This window comes from Plecotus auritus (assembly GCF_963455305.1).
Source record: "Plecotus auritus genome assembly, chromosome: 9".
NCBI classification, from domain to species: domain Eukaryota; kingdom Metazoa; phylum Chordata; class Mammalia; order Chiroptera; family Vespertilionidae; genus Plecotus; species Plecotus auritus.
Window position 1 is genome coordinate 117,586,326 of NC_137783.1, and position 13,345 is coordinate 117,599,670.

Sequence of the window (13,345 nt, forward strand, 5' to 3'; positions counted from 1 at the left end):
TAGAAAATGCCCATTTGATTGATGGAATTACTTATTATATTAGAAAGAGTAATATAAGCTTCTACTGGCCATGAAAATTATTTATTCAGACTGCCGCCCACTATATATTGCCTGGCATAATAACTCTGTATGTTGAGATGCGTAATAAACTTTTGCAACATTGAAAAAAAATACTAATAAATGTTATTAAAATATTTTTAAAGTAAGTTTTAAAAAGACAAGCAGCTGAGTCCAATTTCTGAAGTCAGGCTGCAGGAGCCAGGAGTTGTTACTGGCTGAGCAGTAGGAGAACGGCTCATTTGCAATTGGTGGCCAGGACAATGCATTTTACATCTACAGATTTTCCTGAATTAAAAAATGCATATGACCCAGAAATAGTTTCCCATAAGACAGAAATTTAGAAAGCATCTAAGAATCGGTATGATCCACCCATCCCTTCCCACACCCTCCCGTGTCAGTTATCAATGCAGAGCTCTTTTCTCCAAATCTACCTTTCTTTGCTCTGCTTTGTGGTACAGGAGCGGGACCTGCCAACAATCCTCCTTTGCCAGCGGTGCACTTATGCCAGTACAAGGCAGTGAAGCGACACTGAAGTCTGAGTGGTGTGCTTTTTCCTTCTAGCTGCTCTGGCATGCACCCAGAAGTGCGCCCCACTTAGCAAGTTCCAGTGGTACCCCAAAGAGTGGCTTCCTGTGAAGTCTCACTGGCATCCTAGTGACTGGATTCCTAGCAAGTCTTGCCAGAACTGCAGTAGGCAGTTTCCTGCTTGCCAGCCTGGTCTGTGGCACCTCCGGGAATTTCCATGCCATCCACTGGCCACAGTTGCACCTCTCCAACAAGGTCTGACTCTCTGTTTTGTGGGGGTAGGGCCCTCTTCCAAGTTTTCTCCTTTCCTGAGGACTCTGACTGAGCCTAGAGGTACCAGCTGCTCCCTTTACCCACTATGCTTGTATTCTATAGAATTCTCTTTAATTCTTAGTAGTTAATCCTGTTACTACTTAATAAAATTTAATTTACTTAATTAAATTTTCCCTGCTCATTTTACTGGTGTTTCTGATTCCTGACCGGACCTTAACTAATTCACACCCAAAACAAATCAAGCCAAACCAAACCAAATCAAATCAACCCAAGCCAACAACAAATAATTAAATTGGTAAACCCACTCTTAAAACATACATCTGTATGTTAGGTTTGATAATACAGAGAAACACCATGGCATTTAGCCCAACTTGTTAACTAACTGCATTAACAACTCCCATAAAACTAAAAGAGACAGTGCGGTGGTTTTGTGATGTGTAAATGAAGCTAAGCTAGAACTATATTTTCCAGAATTCTCTTTCCTCTGTGGTTCCAGAGAAAGTTGTCCAAGATTTGGAAGGCAAAACTGAAGCAGCAGCCATACATCTGGAGGTCAGTATAGGATGCCAGGTGCTCTGTAGTTCATAGACTTTGTCACTGATCTGCTGGTTCATCTTGTTGACATGGAGAAGGAACTGAGCTCCTAGCTCTTCCAGTTCCTGTTGGATCTCTTCCTTCAGCCTCTCCTAGTCCAGGGCCAGGTGCATGCACAGCTCCATGGCCAACAGTGCTACTTCTCTTGCAGGTTACCTGCACTGTTGAGGTGGGAGGAAGTAAGAGGTAGACACAGATTCCAGTCTGTCACGGCAAAAATGCCCTGTGTCATGTCCAGCTGTTCTTCCTGACTGCTGCCCCAATGACCTACAGAGACCGCAGGCCCAGAAGTAGACCCTAATTCAAAGACTTCCATAAGCTTTTCCCACAGCTTCTGTAACACTGTAAGAGCTGGTCCCTATAATAAATTCCTTACTTCATACCACTATGGTGTTTCCGTTATCAGGGTCAAACCCTTACTAATATACCTTGTAAAATGGTTAAATAATTCAACTGGAAGAAAAGAATCATAAGGTACCCGTGTCACATGAGCAGTTGGGTTTGTATTATCAATTCTTATTTTCCCTAGGTTTCTCCTTATTTATTTATGCACAATATCCAGGTTATAAAATAGCTTAGATGTTGAAGTGGGAAATTTTTTTAAATGTCATTTTCTTTAACAAATGCCCATGTGAGCACTCTTAAATGCTATGAAGCTAATTAGATATAGGATGAAGTGATCTAGCTACTCTGAGATACAGACGCAAATTTCCTAGGTGGCTTAGGATGCAGGAGAGCCTAGCCTATTTTTGTGACAGGGTTCTCCATGCCAGTAGAGGAATGAGATAAAAAACTAAGAACTTAAGCTGGGCAGGAAGACCAAAAGATGATGTCCAAACTCCAGCAATGTCATCAGTTCTACACCCAAATTCATTTGTTGACATTTTTGTGGTTTAGCCTTGTTTCCTGATCATGCTCAGTGTGACTTCCCAGTTCTCAGAAGTGTGAACCTCATAAATTCCACTTTCGGTTTTAGAAGAGGGCAAGTAGGAAAAAGAGGGATATTCAGTGCTTGGCAGCAGAGAAAGAGCTCTTGATTAGGGAGAACTTTGGGTTAAGACCTTTAACTCCAAGACTGTGGACATACTACTTGAAATAGAGTTTTTAGAAAACTGGTCTTATCAATAAATATTTTTTGAGCACCTACTAGCTACTAGGAAAGTAGCTAGGCCTCATCAGTTAGAAATGGTGGATGAAACAGAAAGGACAGGCAGAATAAAAAGAGTAAGACTACGGCTAGCATCTAGGGGCATGATCATTTCATGGCGAGGACTCTACCTGAGGCACGTCATCTGGTGCCTCAAGACCTGGATATTTAATAAACCCATGAAAATATGGAGTCCCTTAAGCTAGAAGTCCTTCCATGTTCCCTGTTGAAGTCCCAAAGCTACTGCATATGGCTCAGTAGTGAGTCAGCCTGGAGGCCACAGACGAGTTGTTTCCCACTGCATATCTCAGAAGGATGTATTACATGTGCTGTGCAGAGTGCAGCCATTTAAATTCTTGTAAGTTCTCCACAGGAAAAGAGAGAATAAAAAGAACTTGTTGAATTTATTTGCCATAAAACTAATTTCTTTATGAAAAGACATGGATAGGAGAAATGTAATAAATATAAATAAGAGAATCATGAGATTCACTAAACATTCCAGAAAATTCTCAGAAGGTTCATAGAAATTGCCAATGAAGTTAAACTCTAATTTCTATCCCTATAGATTTAGTTCGTTTGTTCATTTATTTATTCAACAAATATTTACTGATTGGCATTAGAATATCACATCAGGTAAGACAGACAATATCCCAACCTCATGGAATTTACTTTCTGTGGTGGGGGAAAACACTCAAAAGCAAACAAATACATAACATAATTTCAGTTGTTATAAAGTGCTATAAAAAGTGAAGCAGGGATGAAATGGGTGGTTCTGTTTTAGATGATTTAGTATTATAGATTAAAATTTCTACACATAGTATACAATAAATGTTATAACAAATATAACCACAGATATGTCTTAGACATACTGGATTCATGTACTGAATACATTTATATAAATCATAATGAGCTTATATTTATAGGTCAATGAAACTTACCCTATAGAAAGCACTGGTCAAAGGGAGTAATGCTGCAGCAATGTTATACTCCTCTAAACTCGAACAATCCTTAGACAAAACAAAGAGAAATAAGTATTAATTAGCACATTTATCGGAAATTATAAACATATGGAAACAAAAATCTGGGATATATTGTTTACTGTCCTATGGGGTTCTTTTATTCCAAATTGTTACTAAGATGTACTAAGGTAAGTTTTGGGGGAAAAATACTGTCCCTGAAGCACATTCTTTTAGAAATGAGATAAAAATACATTTTGAGAAAGATATTTTGATATGCTCATGATGAATAGCTAGCTTTACTTACCTGCTTTCCAAAAACTGTGGTAAAGTATGTAATTCATAGAAAACATTTTTTGGAGGTGGTTTTGGTACATTTAACTACTGCATTTCACTGAATCTAAGATACACATTTTTTTCATATTTTAACTTTTCTGAAACTGGAATGCATTTTATAATTAACTAGAGGCCCAGTGCATGAAATTTGTGCACTGGTAGGGTCCCTAGTGGCTGCCGGCTGCTGGCCGGGTACTTCCTCTCTTCGCCCGGCCAGCCCTGCCTCCTGGTCGAACTCCCGGACGAACTATGGGTCTAGGGGACAATTTGCATACTACGCTTTTATTATATAGGATTAGAAATGTGTTTTTTCTCTGAAGAAAAAATACAAAGGGTATTTTGTTATTGATCAGGCAAGAAATACCACTGATGCTAAAATCCATTGGATGGAATGTTGTTGGAATAGTCAGAAAATCTTAGTGATAAAGTGAAATGGTATAAAAATAGTATGGCAATTTATCAAAATTGAAAAATAAAATTATCATATGATCCAACAATTCTGCTTCTGGGTATATGCCCAAAATAGTAGTGACTTGAACAGATATTTGTACATTCACGTTCATAGCGGCACTATTTAGAATATCCAATATGTGAAAACAACCCAACAGAGGAATGAATAAACAAAATGTGTGCATGCATGCATGCACAGAGGAATATTATTCATCCTTAAAAAAGGAAGGAAATTCCAACACACACTACAACATGGATGAACCGTGAGGACATTATGCTAAGTGAAATAAGCCATACTATATGATCCAAACTAAAAAGCTTCTGCACAGCAAAGAAAACCATCAACAAAATGAAAAGGCAGCTTACTAAAAGAGAGAACATATTTGCAAACCACTTGTCCAGTAAGAGATTAATGTCTAATATTCAAGGAACTCATTTAAGTCAATAGCAAGAACACTAATAACCCAATTAAAAAATGGGCCAAGAAACTAAATAGACATTTTTTCCAAAGAAGACATACAAATGGCTAACAGGTATATGAAAAGGTACTCAACATAATTAATCACCAGGGGAATGCAAATCAAAACCACAATGTATCACCTCACATCTGTTAGAATTGCTATTATCAAACAGAAAAAAAAATTACAAGTGCTAACAAGGATGTGGAGAATACAGAACCCTTGTACACTGCTGGTGGTAATGTAAACTGGTACAGGCACTATGAAAAACAGTATGGAGGTTCCTCAAGAAGTTAAAAAATGGAACTACTATATGATCCAGTAACCCCATTTCTGAGTATATAGCCAAAGAAAATGAAATCATTATTGTTTTTTTAAAATCCTTACACAAGGATATGTTTCCATTGGTTCTTAGAGAGAGACGAAGGGAGAAACATTGAATGGTTGCCTCCTACCCGTATATGTCTAAATTGAGGACTGAACCTCCATGAGAGGACACTCAATAAACGGAGCCACCCTGCTAGGGCTGAAATCATGATCTTGAAGAGATTACCTGTACTCCCATGTTCACTGAATAGTTATTTACAACAGTTAAGGTATTGAAACAAATTAAGGGGCCATCAATGAATGAATCATAGAGAAAATGTGGTTTATATTCACAATGGAATATGATTCAGCCTTAAAAAGGAAGGAAATCCTGACATTTGCAACAATATGGATGAACCTGGAGGGCATTTTGGTAAGTGAAATAAGTCAGACAAAGAAAAACAAACAGTTCATATTATCTGTAGGTGGAATAAAAAAATTAATCTCAGAAATAGTAAAATGGTGGCTGCCAGGGCTGGGGCATGGGGTGTATGGGGAGATGCTGGGAAAAGAGAACAAACTTTGAATTATAAGATGAATAAGGTCTAAGGATCTAATATATAACATGGTGTCTATAGTTTATAACACTGTATTGTATAATTGAAATTTGCTAAAGGAATAGAACGTAAGTATTCCACCAAAATAGGGTGAATATGTGAGGTAATGGATATGTTAACTCAATTTTGAAATCCTTTCACACTATATACATCAAATTATCATACTATACCCTTTATTTATACTACAATTTTACTTGTCAATTTTACCTCTCTTAATAAAACTGGAACATAATATACTGTCAGGCCATGTAGGAAAACAGCACACGTTTTCCCTATATGGTATCACTGTATGTTCTCTATCATCTCCATGGATTTTATAAAATAATCCCAGAACACGGCAAAAGTGTGAATCATCTTTTTTTTCATGACTTATTCCTCACCCCTTTGCTTAGGACACTGCTATGCACAAGAATGTCATCCCCTGTGTCCCAGCACATCTGAGTTTCTTTAACAGAAATGCCTTGCATGTTTCTGAAGACTGTCATGAGGCCCAAGGCAATAAAGTTCAACAGACTTGAGCTGTAATCTTCTCCCAAGGAAATGGTTGGGATGCCAAGATGCCTTTTGACTTTGATTTCACAGCAGGGCTTCATTTGTAATAATTCTGTCCAAACTTTAAATGACAACAGCTGTGATATGAAGTCCAACACACTCATTTATAAAAATTTCCCACAAATTAAAAAAAATTAAACAATGGGGAATTTCAATCCATGACCAATTAGCAGGGAACAGGCAATCATAAAACATTTAGGAGCTATTTATTATCTTACAAAATGTTTACACATTTTAGTGCATGTCTCAAACCTGAGCGCCAGTCAAATGCTGATTGCAAAATATAAATATAAAATTCTTTGCAAGTCACGTTAGAGACATTCTAAGTTAATTAGGTTGAAAAATGGAAAAATTTTAAAACAATAAGTCTACAACTATTGACATAGCAATAGCATTCCGGAATAGTGTAGTTATCTATTGGGGAATCAGTCCATAAATACACATCCTGAACTCCCCAGTGCTTTTGCCACATAATAGCAATGCAGTTACAGACATACCAGGCAATTTATAAACTTGCAAGAACTTGAATACTTATACATGTTTTATTCTGAACTTTGCTATGTAGTTTTCCTTTAATTTTCCTGCTACAATTGAAGAGTGAGCCCTGCAATCTTAATTTCCCATTACCCTCAATTACTTCATACTTTCGATCTGCATACTTTTGAACTGCCATGGCCAGAATTCCTGTTTCATAAAACTCTGATGAATTTCTCAAAAATGATATATTTAAACATTAAAGAAAAAGAGATTGAAAGGCACAACTGTCATATAACTGACTTTTCTTTAGAGTTTAGTTGATGTAGCTCAGGAAAATTTTTTTGAGTTTTCCAAACACTGAGAACATTTGCATCTTCTACATAGGGGCAAAAATTAAAACTACCAAAGCCAAAAATATCATACTAGAGGCCCAGTGCATGAAATTCGTGCACTGGGGGGGGGGGGGGGGGTCGCTCAGCCCGGCCTGCACCCTCTTGCAGTCCTGGAGCCCTTGGGGATGTCTGACTAAGGGCCTAAGCAGGCCTAAGCCATCAGTCAGACATCCTTAGCACTGCTGCAGAGGCAGAAGAGGCTCCCGCCACTGTTGCTGCGCTCACCAGCCGTGAACCCGGCTTCTGGCTGAGTGCGCTCCCCATCAGGGGGCAGCTCCTGTGTTGAGCATCTGCCCCCTGGTGGTCAGTGCACATCACAGTGACCAGTTATTTCGGGCTGAAACCAGGTCTCTGACATCCCCTGAGGGGTCCTGGATTGCAAGAGGGCACAGGACAGGCTCAGGGACCCCACTGTTGCACAATCGGGGCAGGGGAAGGACGCGGGTGGTTGGCCATCAGGGGAGGGACCGCGGGAGGGCTCCAGGGTGTGTCTGGCCTGTCTTGCTCAGTCCTGATCAGCCAGACACCAGCAGCAAGCTAACTTATTGGTCGGAGCATCTGCCCTTTGTTGCCCCCTGATGGTCAGTGCACGTAATAGCAAGTGGTTGAGCGGCCTTAGCATATCATTAGCACATCACGCTTTGATTGGTTGAATGGCTGACTGGCCGACCGGTCACTTAGCATATTAGGCTTTTATTATATAGGACTGGTGGCCTGGTGCATGGATTTGTGCACATTGAAAGGAAAGGACTGGGCTAGACGGGCCAAACATGCCCTGGAGGCAACCTCCCGCAGTCCCTCCCAGTTGGCCGCACCTGGGGTGGCACTGCGGCTTGAAGGGCGTCTGTGGAGTGAGTGGGGTCCCTCTGGCAGGTGGGGTGGGGTCCCTCGGCCTGACCTGCAGGGATCGGGCTGAAACTGGCTCTCCCGACATCCCCTGAGGGGTCCTGGAGTGTGAGAGGGCACTCTGCAAAGTTGCTGTCATACAGGGTGTGGAATGCAAATGCAAGTGTGCAGTAAACCAGATTTGGGGCCGATCGTGCCCCAGCAACAACATAACCCACGGCCGAAGGTGCAATTATGCAGCCCCAGGAGTAATCAGGCTCCCTCCTCTCTGATTCTGGGGTGTGTCACTAGAGAACTGCCACTGCCAAGTCACCGTAGCTTGGCAGCTCCTGCGTTGAGCATCTGCCCCCTGGTGGTCAGTGTGCATCATACCTACTGGCCGGTCAGACGCTTAGCCTTTTATATATATAGCTTACTCTGCTGCTCAAAAATGTCATCTTTGTTCTGACCATTTCAGGAAAGTGAGCACACTCTTCTTCCAGATTTGTAAGCCCTCCATTGTGTTGACCCAACTCCCCACCCAACCGACCATATGACTCTGCCTGCTACAAGCTTTATATGTCATCTTCTAGTCCACATCATAGTTATTCCTACCACATCAAACAACCCTAGGGATACTGTCTATGCCTTGCTTTGTCATTTACATTCTGCCCCCCTTGGCGCCTCCAAAGCATTCCCCCATGTATTTCCCTAAGCACAAAATAAACTAAAGGGCTCTTGCTGTAGTTTCAGCCCCAGGTTATATTTTAATGCCAAATAAACTTATACAACCATTGAGAATGTATCAGAATTTTGAATATTATGGTTATATAACATGTACCATGACTCCCATTGGGATAGAAGGTGAATGCGAGGCTTGACAAATAATATTGAGCTTTGTCTTAAGTTTTTGAGAGACTGGCCCAAGTTTGCATCAATTTTTTTTTTTTTACAACCCACTTTTATATTTTTACTTTTCAATAAGTTTAAATCCTAGAGGGGAATAATATTTTTCAGATTCTGTGTCCAATGGCCTTAGCAGGAAGGTTCTCAGAATTTAGCATGAACCATGCCACTGTTTCCATGACCACAAGTTACCTTTCTCCAGGTTATTCTGGTTTTTTTCAGCTTGCCACCATGAATTACTGTTATTTTTTGCTTTGTACACATAAGCACATCTCTTTATATACATAACCATATTTATATAGAATTCAGTTTCATCTCAAGCATAAACACCTTCACTTTTAAGAAGAGCTGTGTGCTCCCTCTGGTTTCAAAGACCCTGCTTACAGCCATCAAAAGTGGCCTTGGACCACAACCTTCCAGACTATTTGTTGCCACAGAAGTCCTGTCCCCAGGCCTCTGCAGGCTCCAAGTGGCGGAGAGCTGCTTCAATTTTACATGGCTGGAGACTAGAACACTGCACCTGGCGTACGGTAACAGCTAACATTTACTCAGTGCTCACTGAGTATCAGACATTCTTTAAGTATGGATTTATACAAATTATTTCACTTAATTTTTACAACATCTCCAGGCGGTAGATACCAGAATTATTTTCAATATGCTGATGAAATAACTGATTGATTCACAGATTAAATACCTGGGGTTAGTTACATGTTCACAAATGTAGGAGCCTGAATTCAAAACCAGGTAGTCTCACTCCAGTATTTGTGTGCTATAAACCTCTGAGTTCTCTTGACCCTAAATGCAATAAGGTATGGAACTAAAATAAAAATGGCACCCACGGGAAACACAATTCAGGCAAAAGAAGAAGTCTTCTATTAATTATAAATAATATCCTCCAGAGAGTTTGAATCCATACTAAATTTATGAAAAAGCAATTGAAAATATGAAATGTGATTGCTAAAGGGCTAGAAGAAACATCTTTTGTCATGATATCTTCAGTAATTTTTTAAAAATAAAGAAATGTAGAGGATCAAGTTAATGCTTCTAAAATATGCCCAATGGGAATGCTGGGAACAGAGAACAGAGAAAGTAAAAGTAGGAGAAAGCAAAAGAAATAATGAAAAGAACTTAGTCCTCCTTTGCAAAGGGTTTCAAATAGGATAAATGAAAAGATATTTGGTAGAATGAATAAAATGTGGTACCCTATATAATAAAAAGCCAGAGGTGTCACAACTGAAACGACCAGAGACCAGACCACCACCACGGCCCCTAGCGGGCTAGCTCCACTCCCAAGCAAGCGGTTAGGGGCAATCAGGCAGGCAGGCAGAGTGGTTAGGGGTGATCAGGCAGGCAGACCAGTGGTTAGGGGTGATCAGACAGGCAGGCAGACCAGTGGTTAGGGGTGATCAGACAGGCAGGCAGACCAGTGGTTAGGGGTGATCAGACAGGCAGGCAGACCAGTGGTTAGGGGCAATCAGGCAGGCAGGCAGAGTGGTTAGGGGTGATCAGGCAGGCAGAGTGGTTAGGGGTGATCAGGCAGGCAGACCAGTGGTTAGGGGAGATCAGGTAGGCAAGCCAGTGGTTAGGGGAGATCAGGTAGGCAGACAGCCCCTGACTGGGCTGGCCCTGTCCCCCAGCAAAGAAAGAGGGAGGCCCAGGCCTGCCAAGCCATTGCACCCCAGCCTGTGGCCTGCAGTGGGAGGCCACCAGTGGCAGGGGATGGGGGGAGGGCAGCGCTGCACAGATGGCAAGCAGTGGCAGTGGTGGGGGGTGGGGCCAGCTGCCTGCAGCTGGGGGAAGGAAAGCCCTGATAGGCTCTGATCTCAGGCCAGGCCTAGGGACCCTACCCGAGGGGTCCCGGATTGTGAGAGGGTGCAGACTGGGCTGAGGGACCCCCCCAAGTGCACAAATTTATGTGCACCAGGCCTCTAGTATAGATATAAAGGAATACTACATGAAAATATAAATTACAGCTATATCCAACATCATGGAGAATCTCCCAAAGACAATTTTGAGCCAAAGAATTTAGATAAAAAGAATACATCACCTCCGAGGAGAAACCAAGATGGCGGCATAGGTAAACACCTAAACTGCTGCCTCGCACAACAATTTCAAAACTACAACTAAAAGATAGAACGGACACCATCCAGAACCACAGGAAAGCAGGCTGAGTGAAAATTCTACAACTAGAAGGAAAGAGAAAAGCTCACAGAGAATTGGAGGTACGGCAAAGGGACTTTGTGCGCGCAGAGAGGAAGGGCGGCTGAGAGCCTGGCTGACTTTCTCTGGCGGAAGGGGGAAGGAAGCCTCCGACCACACTGAACCCCAGTTCTGACTGCACTGAACCCCAGTTCCGGGCAAACCCCTGGGGACCCACGCTCTTGTGGGGGGAGTCTGGACTCTCGGGCGGAGACTCTAGCTGGGAAAGGCAGAAGTCTGAAGGCGCACGCGGTCCAGTGCGCACAAAGGCTGCGGAAGTTGCCACAGGCTTTCCCTAGTGGAAGGGAGTCAGAGGATCCTGACGGCACTGAGCCCCAGTTCTGACTGCAGTGAACCCCAGTTCCAGGCGAGCCCCTGGGGACCCACGCTCTTGTCGGGAGAGTCTGGACTCTCAGGCGGAGACTCGAGCTGGGGAAGGCGGAGGACTGAAAGCGCACATGCGCACAAGGGCAAGGCTGACAGGAAGCCAAGACTGAGACTCCACCCCATCCAAGCTGAGCACAGAGGCTATTGCAATTTGGCAAGTCTAATCCTATAAGGCAGTCTCCAGCACCGAACTTCTCCCAGCATAGACACAGCTGATCCTTACAGCCAACTGGCCCGGAGGTCAATTCTTCCCAGTGATACCAACAACAATAAAGACTTAATTACAACAAGGCTGTACACACAGTCCACAAAGGGGTGCACCAAGAGTGTCCACCTCAGGTTAACTGGGGAAGCAGACCCACTGGGCCATATTGGAAACCTAGCACAAATATCTACCTTACCAACTCAGGGAATCAGTGAAAATGTGGGGTTAAAGAATCAGATCACAAACGAAAGAAATGGAGGAAAACAAACGACTGGATATAGAATTCAAAACCACGGTTATAAGACTTTTTAAGAATATCCTAGAAAAGGCCGATAAATATAACGAGACCCTCGAAGATATGAAAAAGGACCAACTAGAAATTAAACATACACTGACTGAAATAAAAAATATTATACAGAGACCCAGAAACAGAATAGAGGAACACAAGAATCAAGTCAAAGAATTGAAATACAAAGAAGCAAAAAACACTCAACCGAAAAAGCAAAAAGCAAAAAAAAAAAATCCAAAAAGTTGAAGATAATGTAAGAAGACTCTGGGACAACTTCAAGCGTACCAACATCAGAATTATGGGGGTGCCAGAAGAAGAGAGAGAGCAAGATACTGAAAACCTATTTGAAGAAATAATGACAGAAAACTTCCCCCACCTGGTGAAAGAAATAGACTTACAAGTCCAGGAAGCCCACAGAACCCCAAACAAAAGGAATCCAAAGAGGACCACACCAAGACACATCATAATTAAAATGCCAAGAGCAAAAGACAAAGAGAGAATATTAAAAGCAGCAAGAGAAAAACAGTTAATTACCTACAAGGGAGCACCCATACGACTGTCAGCTGACTTCTCAACAGAAACTATGCAGGCCAGACGGGAGTGGCAAGAAATTTTCAATGTGATGAATAGCAAGAACCTACAACCAAGATTACTCTACCCAGCAAAGCTACCATTCAGAATTGAAGGGCAGATAAAGAGCTTCACAGATAAGAAAAAGCTGAAGGAGTTCATCACCACCAAACCAGTATTATATGAAATGCTGAAAGGTATTCTTAAAGAAGAGGAAGAAGAAAAAAGTAAAGAGAAAAATTATGAACAACAAATACATATCTATCAACAAGCGAACCTAAAAATCAAGTGAATTAAAAACCTGAGGAGCAGAATAATCTGGTGAATATAATAGAATCAGGGGCATAGAAAGGGAGTGGACTGATAATTCTCAGGGGGAAAGGGGTATGGGGGGTTCATGAAGAGAATGGACAAAAATCATACACCTATGGATGAGGACAGTGCGGGGGAGGTAAGGGCAGAAGGTGGGGTGGGAAATGGGTGGAGGGGAGCTATGGGGGGAAAAAGGAGAAATAATTGTAATAATCTGAATAAAGATTTATTTAAAAAAAAAAAGAAAAAAAAAAAGAATACATCACCTCCATTAAAATCATCCTCATCAAATTGGTCAGTACTGAACCAAATCTTCCTGATTAACATTAGCCTCTACCTCTATTTATTTCATCAAAGCACATAAAAATCTACCATAGTGATGCCAAAGAATTGCTTAAATCAGTCATACTGACAAAGGAGAACCCAACAAAGTTAGATCAGGTAAAAAAGAGAGAAGATAATCAGTTAAGCAGATTTTATTGTAAGTGCTTTAAAACAAAATCATTTTC

General features: G+C 41.6%; 1 protein-coding gene across 8 annotated transcripts in view; it reads right to left on the bottom strand.

Annotated features, from left to right (window-relative positions):
- Positions 1-13,345, bottom strand: part of SBF2 (SET binding factor 2) — a 399,474-nt gene that overhangs the window by 112,591 nt on the left and 273,538 nt on the right. For all 8 annotated transcript variants that reach the window (XR_013958992.1, XM_080640377.1, XM_080640374.1 and 5 more), the window contains one exon: positions 3,538-3,606. Coding sequence is in view for 7 of the 8 variants with exons in the window: in XM_080640377.1 (XP_080496503.1) it covers positions 3,538-3,606 (69 nt within the window). In the remaining variant the exon portion in view is untranslated. The remainder of the gene's footprint in view (positions 1-3,537; positions 3,607-13,345) is intronic.